Raw genomic sequence first — 19219 nt, 5'->3', positions numbered from 1 at the left:
GATTAGCCTCTTGGTTGGAGGTAAATTTTTGTGCTTCAGCAGTGGTGTCTCAACATGAACCCCTCAGTTAGAAAAGTGAATAAAAATTATAGGAGAAAATTGTGTTCTATAAAACCCAAAACCAATTACCTTTATAGATAAAAATAACAAACATGTTACCAAAGAGAGATTTTTTAGTGTGACCGGTACATGAGGTGGTACACCACGTGTCACTATACAAATGGTGGGATATGTGTGCTAAAAAGTTAATAACTTAAAAAAATAAAATTTCCTACCACTTCATTTAAACACGTGGTATACCACTTGTCTTCTCATCTCTATGGTGAGTGTAGCATTGCCGTCACCACCACCACGGCCACCACCCCCCATCATCAATATCTGCATCACCATCACTATCGCCATTAGAATCTTCATAGCTTCCGTCATTAGCAATATCATCACCATCTACAGTAAACATCATCATTAGATTCACTACCATCACCAACACCACCATCTGCATGAACTTCATCGTCGTCGTCGTCATCCTTGCGACACCAATAATAATCTCGTACTACCTCCTCTGTTATCTGCACTCCTAGTTCTGGGGAACTCTTCCACTCAAGACAGTTAATCTTCAACTCAGGGCATTTGTATATGTGTACGGTTTTCAAGGATCGGAATTTGACAATGCAATTTCCAGAGAAGAAATCTTGCAGACGCGGTAGAGAGTAAAGTTTCAAACTTTGCAACTGGCTAAAACAAATCTCACCATCATTTACTGCATCATCTGCATCTGATGTCGTTGCCCCTATTCCTCTCATTCTTTTACAATGCTCAACCGTCATTTCTCTTAGCCGCTTTAAAGTTTTGGCTATCGTGTAAGTTGTTAAATATTTCAACCTATGACAACCAACTACTTCCAAAGTTGTTAAATTCTTGAAGGGAATAGCAGATAACTCCGGATCCTTCAATGCAGCACAAGCAACCACATGTAGAACTTTCAAGTTTGGAAAAACTGGGTCTGCCCCTGGGAAATTCTCGTTGTATAGATGCATCAACTTCCGCATTTCCTTAACCTTCAAAACACTTAAATGTGGGAAGGTCACATCTGGATGTACACTATTCTCAAATAAAGAAACTTTCTGGTCGGAGTACTCAAACACCAACGATTTTAGTTTCCTAAACAACTGTGATGAAGATGGACCACACCATATCTCCATGTCTCTGCCTAAGGTCATGTTTTCCAAGTTGGGGAATGATACATCCTGCAATATTACCAACGCAAGAATGATATACATGTATATATTCAGAACTTTCTACACCTTCAACAATATTTCAAACACCACAATAACGAGCGGGTACATCAGCTTATGAAAACTAAAAATCAAGCAAAAAATTATTTTAAATTATTCGAAATTTAATTTAAAATGGGCAGAAGATTGTCTTGGTTAAAACCCAAAACCATTACACACAGAAATAACAAACATGTTAACAAGAGAACTAACTATGCAGCAAAGTTAATTCTTTATATGTATTGAGTGTAGTTTTGCCATGACCACCACGATCCATCAGCAACATCTGCATCACCTTCGCTCTCTTTGTTAGAATCATCATAGCTTCCGTCATCATTAACATCGTCACCCTCACCAACACCATCATCTGTATCAACAGTCATCATCTTCATCCTCACCATCACCAAGAATAATCTTCTGTTATCTGCACTCCTTTTAGTTCTGGGGAACTCTTCCACTCAAAGCTGTTAATCTTCAACTTAGGGCATTCGAATATATTTACAGTTTTCAAGGATGGGAATTTGACAATGCAATTTCCAGAGAAGAAATCTTGCAGACTTGGTAGACAGAAAAGTTCCAAACGTTGCAACTGGCAAAAAGAAATCTCACCATCATTTCCTGCATCATCTCCATCTGATGTCGTTGCCCCTATTTCTGTCATTCTTTCACATTCCCCAATACTCATTTCTCTTAGCCGCTTTAAAGTTTTGGCTATCGTATATGTTGCTAAATATTTCAAGCTGTGACAACCAACTACCTCCAAAGTTGTTAAATTCTGGAAGGGAATAGCAGATGACCCTATATCCTTCAATGCAGAACAACCATATTCTTTTGTTGACACTATCTCTTCCATTGATACACAATTTCCAGCCATGGAAGACGATAACACAAAAGTTAAACTATTACAATCACGCACCACCAAGGTTATTAAGTTTCGCAACACAACCTGCAGTATTTGTACATTCCATTTTAAGAGAAGAGAATTCACATTAATTGTTATTATCTAGTCAAATGGTATCTTTAGATAAAAAAAATTATACCAACAAATATTTCTCAATAAGCACTAGATAAAACGAATCACTTCAAATGATCAAATATATGTAAATTTAGCCACACAAAATCTAGGAGTTCTATGGTGGTTGTATCATTTTTCTTTGTAAATTATATCGCTCGAATAAAAATAAAAAAACAAGTACTAATGACATAAATGGGAAAGAATGACACTAGTGGCATACCTCCTCAGTAATGATATGTGTATACTGGGCATCGTTTTGGACATGGAGATGCTTGAGTTGTTGAAAATCTTCACTACCTGAGTGGTACGCAACGTTATCAGCTCCCTCGGACCCATCCAATTGCAAACATTCACATGATCTCTTCAACAACATTTCTAGACCATGGTCCAATTCACAGCCAGTTGGGAGCTTTAGCTTCAATGTGTTGAGGGTTTCATCCACATCATACCATTCCCACGAAGCACCGATTAATATTTGGTATCTTTTTAACTTGTCAGTGAACAAGTCCCTCGGAATACTGCCAGCATCTGGAACATGTATGCTTAATGCAGCTAAACGAGGCAAGTCCTTCAATTCTGAAAGGCTAGCATTACTTCTTTCTCCGGTTACTCCTTCGGGCACCCATCCGTTGAAGCTGTTTTTCATTCTCAAGTCTTCTAGACTTGTCAAACGTGATATAACATTAGGTGAAATCACTTCGAGTTTATAGCAGCCCTTTAAATCCAGCAGTCGAAGACGAGTCAATTTCCCTATTTCTTCAGGCAACTCTTTAAACTCAGAATTTATAAAGCTGAGAATTTCTAGTTGCAATAGTTGTCCGACTAGAGTTATGTCTCCCAAGATGCAGTGATCCAAACACAATGTCCGAAGATTTTGTAGGAGATGAAGAGATGGAGGCAGGGACGAAATACGCACCCCGGTTAAATCCATAACTTTAAGCTCTTTCATCTCCTCAAAGAAGTTACCTGGGATTTCAAGCAAGTAACCATTAAAGGTCAAACAACAATACTCCAGTTGTTGGCATTTCAAAACTTCAGGAAGCCTTGGGATGTTTCTGCAAGACAAAGAGATCATTGTGCAATTTTTAGAAAAATCCTTATTGTTTGGCCATTCCTTCAAGACATCTCCTTCTGCTCTTACTAAGGCACCGTGGCCTTTGGATGCAATTGAGATGGCAACATCACGTAACAAATCATGCATTTTGATTGATGTATTGTCCTCGGTGTCGAGTAACAAATCATGCATTGTGATTGATGTATTGTCCTCGGTGTCGAGTAACAGACCAGAATCTTTAAGCTCTTCAATCCACGCGTGCAATGCATATCGTGCGTCCTCCACTGAATCGAAGTTCTTAAACAAACCCAAACCAATTGTATATTTCAACAAGTTTGTCAGATTAGCGTATACCCCACGATATACCATAATTCCACAGATCAAGAATAGTCGCTTCAGCTTTGGATCATCCAATTGATTGTAACTCCACTCTAAAGCCGAGTATGCTTCTTGTTCGGCTGGGTCTTCGTTGTCAAACACTTTTAGGCGACTGAAGGCATTCTTCCATACTGGTAAAGTACTTCTATTTCTTAAAGAGCTTGCGACTGTGACAACCAAAAGTGGCAAACCTCCGCATTTTTTGGCTACATCGGTTGCCACAGTTCGTATGTCGGGATTTTTAACAACATCACCTGCTTTCGTCTCAAATAAACGCCAAGCTTCTTTCTCGTTTAAAACTCGAAGCTCAAAGTCTTTTTGCAACCGCTTCTCTGAGGATAGCAGTTTTCGAGTTCTAGATGTCAAAAGTATTCTACAATTCGGCAGACAAGGAAGTCCTACCGCCTCCAAGTCAATGCTTTCCCAAATGTTGTCTAAAATTACAAGAACTTTCTTGTCTTTTACCCTGTCACATAGACGAGGTGCTCTTACTGACATAGTTTCGCTTTCTTTAACTTTCATACCCAACTTTGTGGCAATTTCTTTTTGAATTCCTTCAAGGTCCGGATTTTGCCCACTTCTAACCATAACCGCATCAACAAATAACTTTTCTTTTACCGCTTGCCTATGGACTTCTTCAACCAGTGTGGTCTTCCCCACGCCTCCAATACCATACACCAAGATCAGGTCCGTATTAGGAGTTCTCAGTTCATCCATGATTTTCTTTACAGTTGAAGTCCTCGAATCAAATGCCTCATAATGTTTGTCAGAAACCATGGATACCTCTTGTGGATAAACTTCGTACGAAATGCTAGCAAAATTTCCTTTTCCCTCGAGTTCAACAACCGCCTGCTCCAGCTTTGTTGATCTCCAGCCTAGCTTGTAACGGTGCACTGGGTTTGGACAAAACCCACGGAGACAGCTCATCCTTGCTTGCGTATCAGGCTTCCATAATTCGTTCGCCTTCTCGGTGATATCATCCACGTCTTTCAGCCACTTCTGGACGTCAGTTTGGATTTTTTCACCTTTGTTTTCAGCTCCAACTATCTCGAGCGCTAGCCGCTCTCTAGCGGCATGTAATTCGTTCACTTGATTCTTTAGATTCTCAAGATTTCTTTTGCAGTGAGCTAGGTAACCCAGTTGGCGTATAGCTGGTTCAACTGCATACTCGGCAACTTTTCTGACAATTTGAATAACAATCTCCATGCCTGCTGATGAATACAAATTAAATTAGAAAAAAAAAGAGCTGAAGAAATACTTTACTTTTCTAATTGACTTATGAGTTATGATCGTTCAACAACTTATAAATAAACACAGTACATTTCAAAGTGTATTATGAAAAGGGCAAAATTCTATTCCACTTATTGAAATAGATTACTTTTTGAATAAAACCTTGTCTAAGATTAGAAACTAACTAGTTTCTTGGCATTTAATTGTAATTTTCAAATATTAATTACGTTTTAATAAAGTGGGGCCCACTAACACATTTAGTTCTCATCTCTATTAGAGAGATGATACAAATGATGGTAAAATTATGCGGTAAGAGTAGTGTTTTTGTCAAAAAAAGTTCAAAGCAATGGTTGAACTACAACATGGACTAAAAATAAAAAAGCTTAAAAGGGTAGAGGTGGGGAATATACTTAAATCGAGTTCAAGGAGTTATGTGAGGATATGGGACTACAGAAACAACTAACTGTTGCTTACTGATCATAGCAGAATGGTATTACAGAAAGGAAAAATTAGACAGCGATTGAAATGGCAAAATCCATGTTGCTTGAAAAGAAGATGCCACATTCATTTTGGAGTGAGGCAGTTAAAACTGCAGTCTAACTTCTCAACATATGTCCAATAAAGACACTTGATAAAATGAATCCTTTTGAAGGATTTAGTGGCAGGAAACTCGATGTGAAGCATCCAAGGGTGTTCTATTTGTTATGCAGAGATACCAACACAATTGAGACACAAACTTGAGGACAACAACACCAAATGCATCTATGTGGGATATAGGAGTTAAGAGAAAGGGTATAGATTTTTCAATCTTGAAACTTACGAGGTCATTATTTTGAGGGATGTCATATTTAATAAAGAAGCTGTTAGGAGTTGGGATAAAAAGATTGAAGATATCATCATCTTGGTACCACTTAGACTTGATAAAGTGGAATGTGAAACACAAACTGAGAGTGAAATTGTGTTTGAAATTTAGTCTCCCCAACATTTAAGTTCAACACCAGAGGACCTAGAAGTGCAAGACTCTCCCTTAGGATTAACTTCATTAAGAATGAGGAGGTTGAGTGAGATTTATGCAACGTGCAACTATCGTATAATGGAACCTAAAAGCTTTGAAGAAGCTGAGAATGACCAATCTTGGCAGAAGGCAATGAGTGATGGAATTGTATGATTGAGAAAAACTCAACTTGGGAACTTGTGAATAGACCAAGGGACAAACTAGTGATAGGTGTGAAATGCATCTATAAGACCAAACTGAATCTAGATGGCTTCGTACAAAAGAACAAGGTAAGACTAGTTGCTAAGTGTTATTTCCAACAACCTGGTGTGAATTTCAATGAAACATTTGCTCTAATGGCAAGGTTGGACACTATTAGGACTTTACTTCCTTTGGCCACACATAAAGGTTGGAAATTGTATTCATCTTTATTGTCAATAGCATACTTGAATAAGGTTTTGTGGTTCCAAATAAATATGAGAAGGTGTTCAAATTAAGGCAGGCACTGTATGGACTGAAGTAAGCACCAAGGTCTTGGTACAGTGAAATTGACCACTACTTCCGCAAGAGAGGTTTCAGCAAAAGTTCAAGTGAGGTGGCAATTTATATAAAGACGGGAAAAGGCTCAAAAAGCTAATTGTGTTTATCTATGTTGATGATGCGGTGTTCACTGGAAGCAATGAAGCTATGATTTCTAAACTCATGGAGGATATGACGAAGCATTATGAAATGACTAGTTTGGGATTTCTTCATCACTTTCTGGGAATTGGAGTGATTCTAGAATCCAGTGGTATTTTCATACATCAGCAAAAATATGCGCAAACCTTACTTGAGAAATTTGGACAAAAATGATGCAAGTCTGTTGCTACCCCATTGATTACAAATCAAAAAGTGTAAAAATGATGGAACTGAAGCTGCCGATGAGAATTTGTACAACAAAATTGTTGGCAGTCTACTATATTTGACAACAACAACAACAAGACTTGATATCATGTTTGTAGCAAACCTACTATCAAGATTTATGCATAGTATAACAAAGACCAAGACTAAAAACCATGTGTTCCATCAGAAGAATAAACACATTAAAGAAAATTTCATTTCATCGTAGAGGCATTGCTGGAAAACACAATTGAGTTGTTGTACTGCAAGTCTGAAGATCAGATTGCATATATTTTCAGCAAAACTCTGCCTAAACACAAATTTGTTTATCTGAGAGGACTGCTTGGAGTCAAAGCATAATCCATATAGAAGGGAATGTTGGAGCTAAATGAGATTTGGTTTTGATCCTACAACTTGGAACACAAGAAATTTGTTTGTGTTTGTTTTGCTTGAATTCCATAAGGCTAGTGTTACTTTGTTGTTAGTGAACTAGGTGTGGACTTGGTTTCATTAGACAAGTGTATGCACCAAATTAGTTTTTTAGATTGACAGGCTCAGAGTAATTGTCTTTGTTTGGTAGTGAAGGATAAGAGATAAGAATGTATGAAGGATGCTGAGCTGCTACTCTTAGCTCAAGCATTTGATCTCTAAAATTCTCTGATTTGTTCTTCATTCTTTTTCAAGATTGCATCACGTATGTACACTAAACTATGGCAGATTTAACATAAACACGATAAATAATCAATACACAGACTGAAAGGTACAAGCTTGCATGGCACCAGATTTAGAAGCAAACCAAATGCCATAAATGAGATCCAAGATTCCAACTCAAATCAAATATGGTTATAATTAAAGAACGTACCCTTAGCTCTATTGGTTATGGATGAAGTGAGTTGCTCTTCAATATATACGTTCCTTGGAGCACCATTTCAAATTGGTCATTCTGTAAATTGAGAATAAGCTAATAAAGTAAGAAGGGAGTGTACGTAATAATTTCTTTTTTTCTTGCAAAGTTCTTCTGGATACAATTGCAATTTGCTAACTAAAAGCAAAAACAACTAAGAAATCTAAAAGCACTAAGTTTTATATTTTTCTTCTAATTTGACAACATGTGTACCCCAAAGCTAAATGAAATGATTATCAAATGGGCCCTAAACCGCATGTAAAATTGTGTACTTCACTAAGGTCAACTAAAAAAAGATGCAGGTCACCAAATAGGATGGACTAGAAAGTTATGCCCGTGCGTTGCCAGGAGATTAAAAATTGTAAGAGAGATTGTGTTTCGAAGATACACGGCGGTGGAAGCTTCGGAGGCGCCGGATAACAGGTACGGGCCCTCCGTCAAATCGAGCTGGAGAGAATTGACGGAGCCTCGGTGAGGGGAGATGACCTGATTCGATTCGAGAACAAATTTGGGTGGAGGTTGCCCGCTTCCCTGTCTCCGATTTCCCGCCACATTTTCTGAGCATCTTCTTATTGTACCAAATGCAAAAGCGAAGCAGAGGTTCACAACGCAACAGTGTCGTATCGCAGTGTTTTCTCTCTCACACTCTGAAGTATGAATTCTCAAACCGGAACTTGTTTTGTTGTTAATTCGTTTTCCCTCTCACACTCTGAAGTATGCACTCGCCCAATGAATGTCACATAGCTCCGGTAATGCAAATTGTGGCATATCTGCACCTAGTACAGGAATACTTTATGAAAAAACATGAACATCTAAAAGTTGAGAGGTTTACAGATGCAGATTGGGCTAGCAATGTTACTGACAGACTTTCTACATCTAGATATTTTACGATTGTTGGAGGTAATTTGGTTACGTAGTGTAGTAAGAAGCAGAAAGTGGTGTCAAGGTCGTCTGGAAGCTAAGTATAGAGGTATGACATATGGAATATGTGAACCTCTTTAGTTACGTAAACTTTTGAGATGTCTTGGTTGTGAACTAAAGGAAACTATGTAGTTATATTGTGACAATAAATCTGCAAGAGAGATAGTTGAGAATAAATCTCGAGCTTCAGCAATCCCCGAAGCCTCGACAACACACTGCAGCCACCACGAAGCCTCGAGCTTCAGCAATCCCCGAGTTCAACAACACATTAAAGCCCCACGAAGCCCCGAAGTCAACGACTTTGCTGCGGTTCTTCCTCCCTGCTACCTTGCCAACATTGAACTTCTTCCCTACCATGACCACCATGTGGGTGTCGAAGACGGAGAGGTAACCCCGCCCCACCCCACATTCCTCTATTTTTTTTCTCCAACCACCAACACTGTAACAACCAATAATCCATTCTTTAGCCAATAGTTGTGCATCATTGCAAACCCACAACCCAAGCCTCTTAATTTCCCACAAATTAATCTTTTACTTTTATTCATTTCTAATTCTAAAGAGAAAGCTGAAGCTTTGAACTAAGAAAAATGGGGATTTGAGATTTCGTCTCCAGGACAACCATTTCGTTGAATTGGGATTTTTTTGGGGTTTTCTCCTTGCAACCCAAGTTTTATTTGCTTCAGAAAGCCATGGAATTTTTCAATCAACGTACGGTGGTTGTGATTTCACTAATTTGTGAGAGCACTGATTGTGGTAGCTAGCAGGGTGAAGGTGAGGGTTTTAGGTTAGTTGGGAGAAAAGTGAGTTTAGTTGTTTGATTTCTAACGAGGATGGGTGAGGTTAAAGATAGACGAGGATGGGTGAGGTTACAGAACACAAACCCAGAAAAAGCAATTGTCGAGCTCGGCGGGGATGGCGTCGAGGTGGGAGTTGAGGAGGAGGGAGGGGAGGGAGGGTTGGACATGGTGGCGGTGAAGAGCATCGGAGGTGGAGGGGTTTGGGCTCGGTGAAGGTGAGGGGGTCGGGAAGGGAAGGAGAAGATGGGTTCTACGTTTTCTAGGTTGTTTGTTTTTTTTTTTAATAATTTAAATAAGGTAAATATTATTATATTTTAAATGCATTAAATTTTTTTTTTTTCGTTACGTGGTACAAATTTAGTAATCACATCATCACAAATATGGATTTCATATTTACTACGTCATTACTCTACAATTTACTTAACTGATTGTTTAATGAATATATAAAATTGAAATAGAATGATAAATAAATGTATAAAATTAAAATGTTTTAAAAATATTATAAAAAATTAAAATCGACTTCAAACTTGAGAAGGATAAAATGTAATTTACCCATTTTCTTTTAAACCTTCCATTCTCGTTATATTCTACAACCGGCCCCTTTTTCATCACTCTTTCTTTTTCTCTTCCTCTTTCTTTCTTTCTTTTTATCTTTTGAGTTCTTTTCCTTTTTCACTCACCTTTCACAAAAAAAAAGGTGAAATTCATCTCTGTCGCTCACAATTAGCAAAAAAAATTGTAAACCTCAAACAAAGAAATCGCATAAAACCTCAAACCCTCTTATCAACGAAGAGAATTCCCACACAATCGAAGTTTGAAACCAACAAATCAATTTCAAGTGTTAAGCTGCTAGGGTCTGGGTCTTCGAATTCCGACGAGCTGTTTCCATACGAACCGCGGCGCACTTTACCGTGCCATGCCGTCGAACGCAATCCTCTCTGCTCTATCTCCGGCGTTCAAGCCATTAAGGTAAGCAATTTCTTATTTATAAAAGAATTAGGGAGTTACATCGGGCTTTTGAATTAGGGATCTACAAATTGGGGATATGGGCATTAATTTTTTATTTAGGGTTTTAATTTTGGAGAAATTAGTAGGCTAGGCAGGGGATTAATTTGATTGCGTCAGAATTTGAGTTTTGGGATTGTTGATCTGTGTTTGTTTTGTTATTGTATTATTGGGTTGGTTTTGCAGTGATCCGTGGATTCTTGCGACATCTGAAATTGATTAGATCAGCCATTTTCAGTTCTGTCGGTTCGTTTTCGGTTTTCAAAACTTCTTTGTATGTATGTACGCATGGTAAAATCCAAACAGTCTTAACACCAGTTGATCTATTCAATCTGATTTCATCTATCATCTCGCACTCAGATTTCTCTATCTTTATTTATCTATTACCTCTAATTTATAACTTTAAAATGTTTGACTGTTTTCCCGCTTGGATCAGTATGAACAAAATTCTTGAGCGGAACCATAAAAGTTGCTATTCCTCACAAGACAATGTTGCTGAGAACGAAACACAGGTGATATTTCAGAATTACCGAGCCTCATCAAAATTCTGTTTGCATTTTTGTGTTTGTATGTGCTGGTGGTGGTATGAGCGTCTACTGACTGTTATACTTGATGGTATATATCCTCTAAGCATGCATGTTGGTTGGAGTCAAATGCAAAATCATAGGATCAGAATTTAAGGTAATCTATGTGCATTTCATTTGAAGTTTCGTTCCATAGAATTTAATGGCCTGAATGGATGATTTAGAACTGCTTCTTCGTATGCAGATTACCATACGTATTTGAGAGCACAGCTGATGTAAGTTCTCTCTCTCTCTCTCTCTCTCTCTGTGCATCGAACTGTTTTGTCTGTCAACTTTGCTTATAACTTATTCTCCTTGCTTTCCCTTTATCAGGAAAATTTTACCGATTGCAAATGATAAATGTTACGAGCATGAGAAACGCATAACCAATTTTAGTTCCAATCAATTCAGCACGGGAAGTTTAGTTTCTAATCATTTTTAGGTTTGACATTGAATAGATTATTTGTACAAAAAGTAGAGGAAAAAAAAGGAATGATTGGGTGTGGATCAAAGTGAATTAAAGATTTCAAAAGAGTCAATTTACTGTCTACACCTTCAACAATATTTCAAACACCGCAATAACGGGCGGGTACACCAGCTTATGAAAACTAAAAATCAAGCAAAAAATTATTTTAAATTATTCGAAATTTAATTTAAAATGGGCAGAAGATTGTCTTGGTTAAAACTAGGCCTGGCAAACGGGTCGTGTCTATCGTGTTCGTGTCGTTTTCGTGTAACACCTGTTATCTTAACGGGTCGTGTCGTGTCACACCCGTTATCTTAACGGGTCCTTAACAGGTCGTGTCACTTTACCCAACGGGTAAAGTGACCCGACCCGTTATGACCCATTATGACCCGTTAAGAAAAAAATATATTTTTTTTAAATTTGCACATACAACACATTGCCACATAAATATTACTTCAAAACATTAAAACATTTATCGTTCAAGTACTATATCTACACTCGAAAATAAAAGCCTAATAAAAAAATAATACATACACTACTAATATATTACAAATATTAAATGTGCAAGGATAAAGAGTTTTTGTTTTAAGATTGCAAGTCTTTCTCAAAAGTTTACACCTCTATTTACAAAATCTTCAATTTACATCGATCATCATGAAATTGTATTCAATTTACACCTACATCTATATAATTATTATAGTTTGTACTTTTTAGGGATATAAAATTATTAAATTAATGTATATAATTATTAATATTATAGTTGATTCATACTTTTATTAAGTATATAAATTATAACATAAGATTTTGTGATATCCACATCCACTAGTGTAAATATTTTAAATTGAAGATCAAATTCATTCTTTGTATTCATATAGGGTCAAGGAGTGTAGCTGTAAAAATTCATCAAAATCAGAGTTAAAATAACCGTTAAATCTTGATTTTTCGTTTATAACCGTCGAAAAGCTTTGTCCCGTTACTTGATCTCTGAATGTTTTTTTTTTTGTGATTTTTTGCTGATGTGATCTCCAAGCATATACAAACAATTTTGACGGTTTGGATCGTTGAAATTAGTTTTGGAGAATTCGTAAAACGATAGATTGACTAACACTTAGAGTTTATTTATACTTTCATTAAGTATAATATAAGATTTTGTGGTATCCACTTGTGTAAATATTTTAAATTGAAGATCGAATTCATTCATTGTATTCATATAGGGTCAAGGAGTGTAGTTATAAAAATCATCAAAATCGAAGTTAAAATAACCGTTAAATCGTGATTTTTCGTTTATAACCGTTGAAAAGTTTTGTCCCGTTACTTGATCTCTAAATGTTTTTTTTTTTGTGATTTTTTGCTGATGTGATCTCCAAGCATATACAAACAATTTTGACGGTTTGGATCGTTGAAATTAGTTTTGGAGAATTCGTAAAACGATAGATTGACTAACACTTAGAGTTTATTTATACTTTCATTAAGTATAACATAAGATTTTGTGGTATCCACGTGTGTAAATATTTTAAATTGAAGATCGAATTCATTCATTGTATTCATATAGGGTCAAGGAGTGTAGTTATAAAAAATCATCAAAATCGGAGTTAAAATAACCGTTAAATCGTGATTTTTCGTTTATAACCGTTGAAAAGCTTTGTCCCGTTACTTGATCTCTGAATGTTTTTTTTTTGTGATTTTTTGCTGATGTGATCTCCAAGCATATACAAACAATTTTGACGGTTTGGATCGTTGAAATTAGTTTTGGAGAATTCGTAAAACGATAGATTGACTAACACTTAGAGTTTATTTATACTTTCATTAAGTATAACATAAGATTTTGTGGTATCCACTTGTGTAAATATTTTAAATTGAAGATCGAATTCATTCATTGTATTCATATAGGGTCAAAGAGTGTAGTTATAAAAAATCATCAAAATCGGAGTTAAAATAACCGTTAAATCGTGATTTTTCGTTTATAACCGTTGAAAAGCTTTGTCCCGTTACTTGATCTCTGAATGTTTTTTTTTTTGTGATTTTTTGCTGATGTGATCTCCAAGCATATACAAACAATTTTGATGGTTTGGATCGTTGAAATTAGTTTTGGAGAATTCGTATGCCATCAATCAAGTTCCGTGTGTGTGTGTGTATGTATATATATATTTATTAAGTAGATTTAAATCTATTTATTTTATACGTATAAATTATAATTGACTGGTACACGGAATAGTACATACATCACGTGTCACGTGTGTCATTATAAAATAGTGAGATATGTCATGACAGTCATGTGTGTGATAAAAAGTTAATAACTTAAAAAAAAAAAAATTTCTCACCACTTCTATTAATTTTCATTTTTCCCTCTCTTTTTGTTTCCTTTTCAACTTTTTCTTATCATTTTCACTTTTCCCTCCAACATCTTTCCCTAATTCCCTCACTTTTTTGTTTCATTTTCAACTTTTCTTAACATTTTCATTTCCCTCCATTTTTTTTTTCAAAAAGGGCGGCAAGTTGGCAACGGCAAGAAATTGATTATTGAAATTTGAATGGAAAGAAATCACATCAAATTTCAATGGATGCAAAATCATGCAATGCATCATGCATATTAAATTATTAATTAATAATTATGATAGTTTTTATAAAATTTAATATATATATATATAATTATTATAGATAGACTTAATATTTTGGGGGTATAATTATTATAGTATATATAATTATTATAAATTTTATAGTTAATTTAATATACATATATATATTTATTATAATTTTTAGGGTTATAAAATTGTAAAATTAATGTATATAATTATTATAGTATTTTTTTAGGGTTATAAAATTATAAAAATAATATTCTGCTTATCGTGTATCGTGTTACCCACGTGTATACCCGAACCAACCCGTTATCTTAACAGGTGCTTATCGGGTTACCGATAACGACCCGATTCGTTATCGTGTCGACCCAAACACCTGTTAATTTCGTGTCGTGTCGTGTCGGGTTATCGGGTCGTGTCAGAAATTGCCAGGCCTACTTACATGATGAAGCAAAAAGGTCTATATATCCTATTGCCAACCATGTGTCATCAAGTAAACTATCAAAACCAGGCAAGGCATTCATACAACAACTATCAACTGACAATGTTCTGGGTTCCATGAAAGAAGCGTTATCTGATACTGGATGCACCAAATCATGAAGGAAGAGATGAGTACACCTTCAAAAAAAAAAAAATGTGGGATTTAGTTCAATTACTATGAATGAAGAAAATAGCATCAGTGTAGGCAAGTATACATGAATAAACATAAAGTTGATGGTTTTTGTTTGTGCCTAAAATGACAATTTGGACCAAGGAGGGTCGACTCAAGAACCACGAACCTCAGCCCAGTAGGCATCCTTCAGGCCAACGGCCTTTCAGCCCATAAATAGGATCATTCCGATCAAGTCCTTATGAAAGAAGGACTGTGAAGAGATCAATTGAAAGTGGCTCGGTCCAGTACTATACGAATTAAAATTGCTAGAGACCATATTGAGCCTTAGATAAATACAAATTATCCCAATGATCAAAATGTTTGCATGATTGGATTAAGATGAATGAGTCACATAAAGAGATCAGATTTAGAGTCCTAGTTTAAATCAAAGAGGCCGAGACTATATGTAGATGAAGTTTTAGCCACTAAAGTATAAGGGGAATATTTAAGTAGATGTCGAGCAAATACAGCCCATCAAGACTCTACCTCAGCACGCTTGTTTAACACAGATGCCTCATCTATAAATACAAAAGGCTCTGCAATAGAAGATGTCTCATTTAACTCAACAAATAACTCAAAAAGCTCTGTGCAAAAAACTCTCGCTCATTCTTCTCATATCCTTGACAAAAAACGCTAACTATCTTGACGCTTCTGTCAACACATCTTCAGTCCGGATAAGTGAATGGCATTGTGTTGACAACCGGCCACGTCTTCAATTTGGATTAACAGTACTGAAGTGTAGAACCAAGCGATTTAGAAGCACCTTCAGTTCAAAGAAATGAACAGAACTGCAGCTGGATGGTCGGTTATCTAACCAAGTCATGGCAGACTAAGAATTCCCAATTCTCTTGTCTCAATAGGTCATCTCATTAGCTTCGATGAAGTGAGGTATTACCTGGTTACCCCTTGTTTGGCACAATGAAAGACAAGTCTATTCGCACTAATCTAGTAACCTTGTCTTTAAGTTGCATAACCCAAGGTCGAGAGGCGTTCCTTCCTCGGTCGTAGTCTCTTTGGTGTAGAAGTTAGCAGCACATTCGAGACCACCATCACATCCATTTCACTCGCTTTACCGATCTTGGTTGCGAGTTGGCATGCCTGCTTTCACAAAAAGAAGGTAAGTAGCTCATAATTACTCAGCGCGCCATGTAGGCTTTTTAATTTTTAGAGTCAACAAGTCATGATAGATACAAAGCACGATTAGTTGCTAAGGGTTATAGTCAAAGCTACTATATTGACTACAAGGAGACATTTGCCCAATAGCAAAGATAGTGTCGATTTCTTTGGCAGCAAATCTAGATTGGCCCTTACCACAAGTGATGTAAAGAACGCCTTCTTACATAGAAATCTTAAATAAGTGGTGTATATGGACATCTCACTAGGGTATACGTCACCTACACAAACGGAGGTGGTGTGTAAGTTGAAAAAGGCTTTGTACGAAATAAAGTAATCATCGTGGTTTAGGCAGCTCCAAATGGCCATGAGGAAGTATGGCTTCAAGCAAAGTAATTCATATCATACACTATTCTTAAAATGCTGAAGGAGTAAGATAACAACTTTAATTATTTATGTGGACGCTATGATTGCTACATGTGATGACAAGGAAGAAATCTCGAGATTGAAAGGCTTTGTATTAAAAAAAATAAAAAAATTCACAGCAACTATCGTTACTTCTATTACTAAAGACCAAAATAGGTTGAATCTCGTGGCAGATAGTAGCTCCTCAGTAGCCCACTCCAGAACTTATTTGCTGTTACAAGGAGAATTTCTATATTACAGAGAAAGATAAGTGACAAAGCTTCGAGTTACATTCAGTGAGGTCGAAGATAGGATTACCGTAATCATGAAGCCTGCTTCGGTTGGTTTTTTTGCTGTCAAACCACGTTGTCACCTGCGTTCTTGCATTCCATTTATACTGAAAAAGAAAATAAGTTTATATGCTTTAATAAGGCGAAATCCGCGATGAAATCCTGATGTTTAGCAAGGTAATAGTGTGCAGACAAACCCAAGAGAGAAGACAAGATGGCTCTTTCCCTTTGGATGAACGGAAAACATAAGCCTAAAATAGATAAATAAAAGCGGGAAAAGAAAATTGTGTGGCTTAGCTAACCTCCGTACTCAAATTAAGGTGTTGTTGCATCATGTTGATATGTCTAAACATGTAAGCGTAATTTAAAAATACGGGTTCTCATACCTAAGCTCTTAAGGACATTCTTAAATCTAACTTAAAATGATCAACCCCTGTGTTAAGAAATATTCTAAAACTCTCAACCAAAATGATCAACCTCGTACCGTAACTGACCTTCTCACGGACCTTCTAACAGACCTAAATCCTACCCACTTAAAGTCAAGCCCGAGCTCTAACGAACTTCCTAAAATCCGAAAAAGAAATAAGCTTGAGGACAAAATGATAATATACTTTACTTTGATTTAGTAATAGGCTGCTTTGCAATAAAGTTCTATCATCAAATATTTGGTTGAATTTGATATTTTTGTTTAAAGCCTATATCCAACTTGGTATTTAATATGAATTAACTTATAAATCCAAGTGTCGTTTCTCTTTTAATCAAAGGAACAAAATTAAATGAGATTTTTCTTATTTATTATTATTATTTTTTTTAACAAACAATATTATCTACACTAAGACCATCTCCAATTGTGGGCTAAATGCTAAATTTTTCCCCAAATTCACCCCCCCCCCCCAAAAAACACTCTCCAACCCATGCTAAAACTTTGGGCTAAATGCCAAATGCCAAGCTGAGCCAAATACCCCACCATGCGAGTGGACTCGCGGGTTGTTGGGCCAGTCTCGGCCCACCCACACTCCAACGCGCCCCATGCGGTGCGCTTGCAAAGGTTTCCCGACAGGGGTGGGCACCGCTAGACCTGGCATTCGTGTCGTGTTTCTCGTGTTCGTATCGTTTTCATGTCATACCCGATAGCTTAACGGGTCGTGTCGTGTAATACCTGTTAAAGTAAACGGGTAATATGACCCGACCCGAAATCAACCCTTAATATTATCAGGTAATATGACCCGACCCGTACCCGTTACGAAAATTATATTTTAAATCAATAAAAATGAAAAGAAAAACATAATTTGACCCAAAAAAATGTAAAACATAATATTAAATTAGTATATACATACTAAATTTCGGAGTTGACCCCTTAATGAAAGTTGTAAAGTTTTTCATTACGAGTGATTACATTTTTCACACTTATTATTATTAATTTTTCACTCAAATAAATAACATTGTTCATGAGATTTGGAGGGTTTTAAAATCTACACTTATTTATAATTTCATCGAGTATAACATAAGATTTTATGGTATCACTAGTGTAAATATTTAAATTGAAGATCGAATTCATTCATTGTATTCATATAGGGTCAATGAGTGTAGCTGTAAAAAATCATCAAAATCGGAGTTAAAATAACCGTTAAATCGTATTTTTCGTTTATAACCGTCGAAAAGTTTTGTCTCATTACTTGATCTTTGAATGTTGTTTTTTGCAATTTTTGGCGTAGCGATCTCGAACATATATAACAAGTTTGACGGTTGGATCTGTTGAAATTGGTTCGTAGGATTGTGTATCCCATCAAAACGATAGATTCACTAACACTAAAGAGTTATTTATACTTTCATCAAGTATAACATAAGATTTTGTGGTATCCACCTTAAAGTAAATATTTTAAATGAAGATCGAATTCATTCATTGTATTCATTTAGGGTCAAGAAGTGTAGCTGTAAAGTCATCAAAATCGGAGTTACAATAACCGTTAAATCGTGATTTTTCGTTTATAACCATCGAAAAGTTTTGTCTCATTACTTGATCTCTGAATGTTTGTTTTTTGCAATTTTTGGCGTATGCGATCTCGAAGCATATATAAACAAGTTTGATGGTTGGATCGTTGAAATTAGTTTCGTAGGATGCATATCACATCAAAACGATAAATTCACTAACACTTAAGAGTTTATTTATACTTTCATCAACTAACATAAGATTTTGTGGTATCCACTACTGTAAATATTTTAAATTGAAGATCGAATTCATTCATTGTATTCATTTAGGGTCAAGGAGTGTAGCTGTAAAAAATCATCAAAATCGGAGTTATAATAACCGTTAAATCGTGATTTTTCGTTTATAACCGTCGAAAAGTTTTGTCTCATTACTTTATCTTTGAATGTTTGTTTTTTTCAATTTTTGGTGTATGCGATCTCGAAGCATATATAAACAAGTTTGACGGTTGGATCGTTGAAATTAGTTTCGTAGGATGCGTATCACATCAAAACGATAGATTCACTAACACTTCAGAGTTTATTTATACTTTCATTAAGTATAACATAAGATTTTGTGGTATCCACTAGTGTAAATATTTTAAATAGAAGATCGAATTCATTCATTGTATTTGTTTAGGGTCAAGGACTATAGCTGTAAAAAATCATCAAAATCGGAGTTAAAATAACCGTTAAATCGTGATTTTTCGTTTATAACCGTCGAAAAGTTTTGTCTTATTA

The 19219-nt window shown here is 36.0% G+C and overlaps 1 protein-coding gene and 1 long non-coding RNA gene across 3 annotated transcripts; one reads left to right on the top strand and one right to left on the bottom strand.

Moving 5' to 3' along the window:
- Positions 1-237: 237 nt before the first annotated feature.
- On the bottom strand, positions 238-8102 carry LOC103945265 (probable disease resistance protein At4g27220). Of its 2 annotated transcripts, XM_048586592.1 has the most exons (4): positions 7684-8097; positions 3533-4926; positions 2507-3487; positions 1364-2217 (listed from the first exon to the last, which is right to left on the bottom strand). In XM_048586592.1, exons 2-4 carry the CDS (start codon positions 4922-4924, stop codon positions 1672-1674), a joined length of 2919 nt encoding a protein of 972 aa, XP_048442549.1. In that variant the 5' UTR covers positions 4925-4926; positions 7684-8097; the 3' UTR covers positions 1364-1671. The 2 variants fall into 2 exon arrangements, with proteins under 2 accessions (XP_048442550.1, XP_048442549.1); XM_048586593.1 differs by lacking the exon at positions 1364-2217 and adding an exon at positions 238-1065 and having other exon boundaries at positions 2703-4926; positions 7684-8102.
- Positions 8103-10030: 1928 nt separating this feature from the next.
- LOC125478435 lies at positions 10031-11710 on the top strand. Its single transcript, XR_007259253.1, has 5 exons — positions 10031-10412; positions 10635-10960; positions 11080-11129; positions 11217-11247; positions 11345-11710. It is a non-coding gene; the product is annotated as an uncharacterized LOC125478435 (long non-coding RNA).
- Positions 11711-19219: the final 7509 nt, after the last annotated feature.

The sequence above is a fragment of a genome, unplaced genomic scaffold (genome assembly GCF_019419815.1).
Source record: "Pyrus x bretschneideri cultivar Hongxiangsu unplaced genomic scaffold, Pyrus_bretschneideri_v1 Contig248, whole genome shotgun sequence".
In the NCBI taxonomy this organism is placed as follows: Eukaryota; Viridiplantae; Streptophyta; class Magnoliopsida; order Rosales; family Rosaceae; genus Pyrus; species Pyrus x bretschneideri.
Note: the sequence above shows the minus strand (reverse complement) of the source record. Positions and strands in the feature narration are given on the sequence as shown.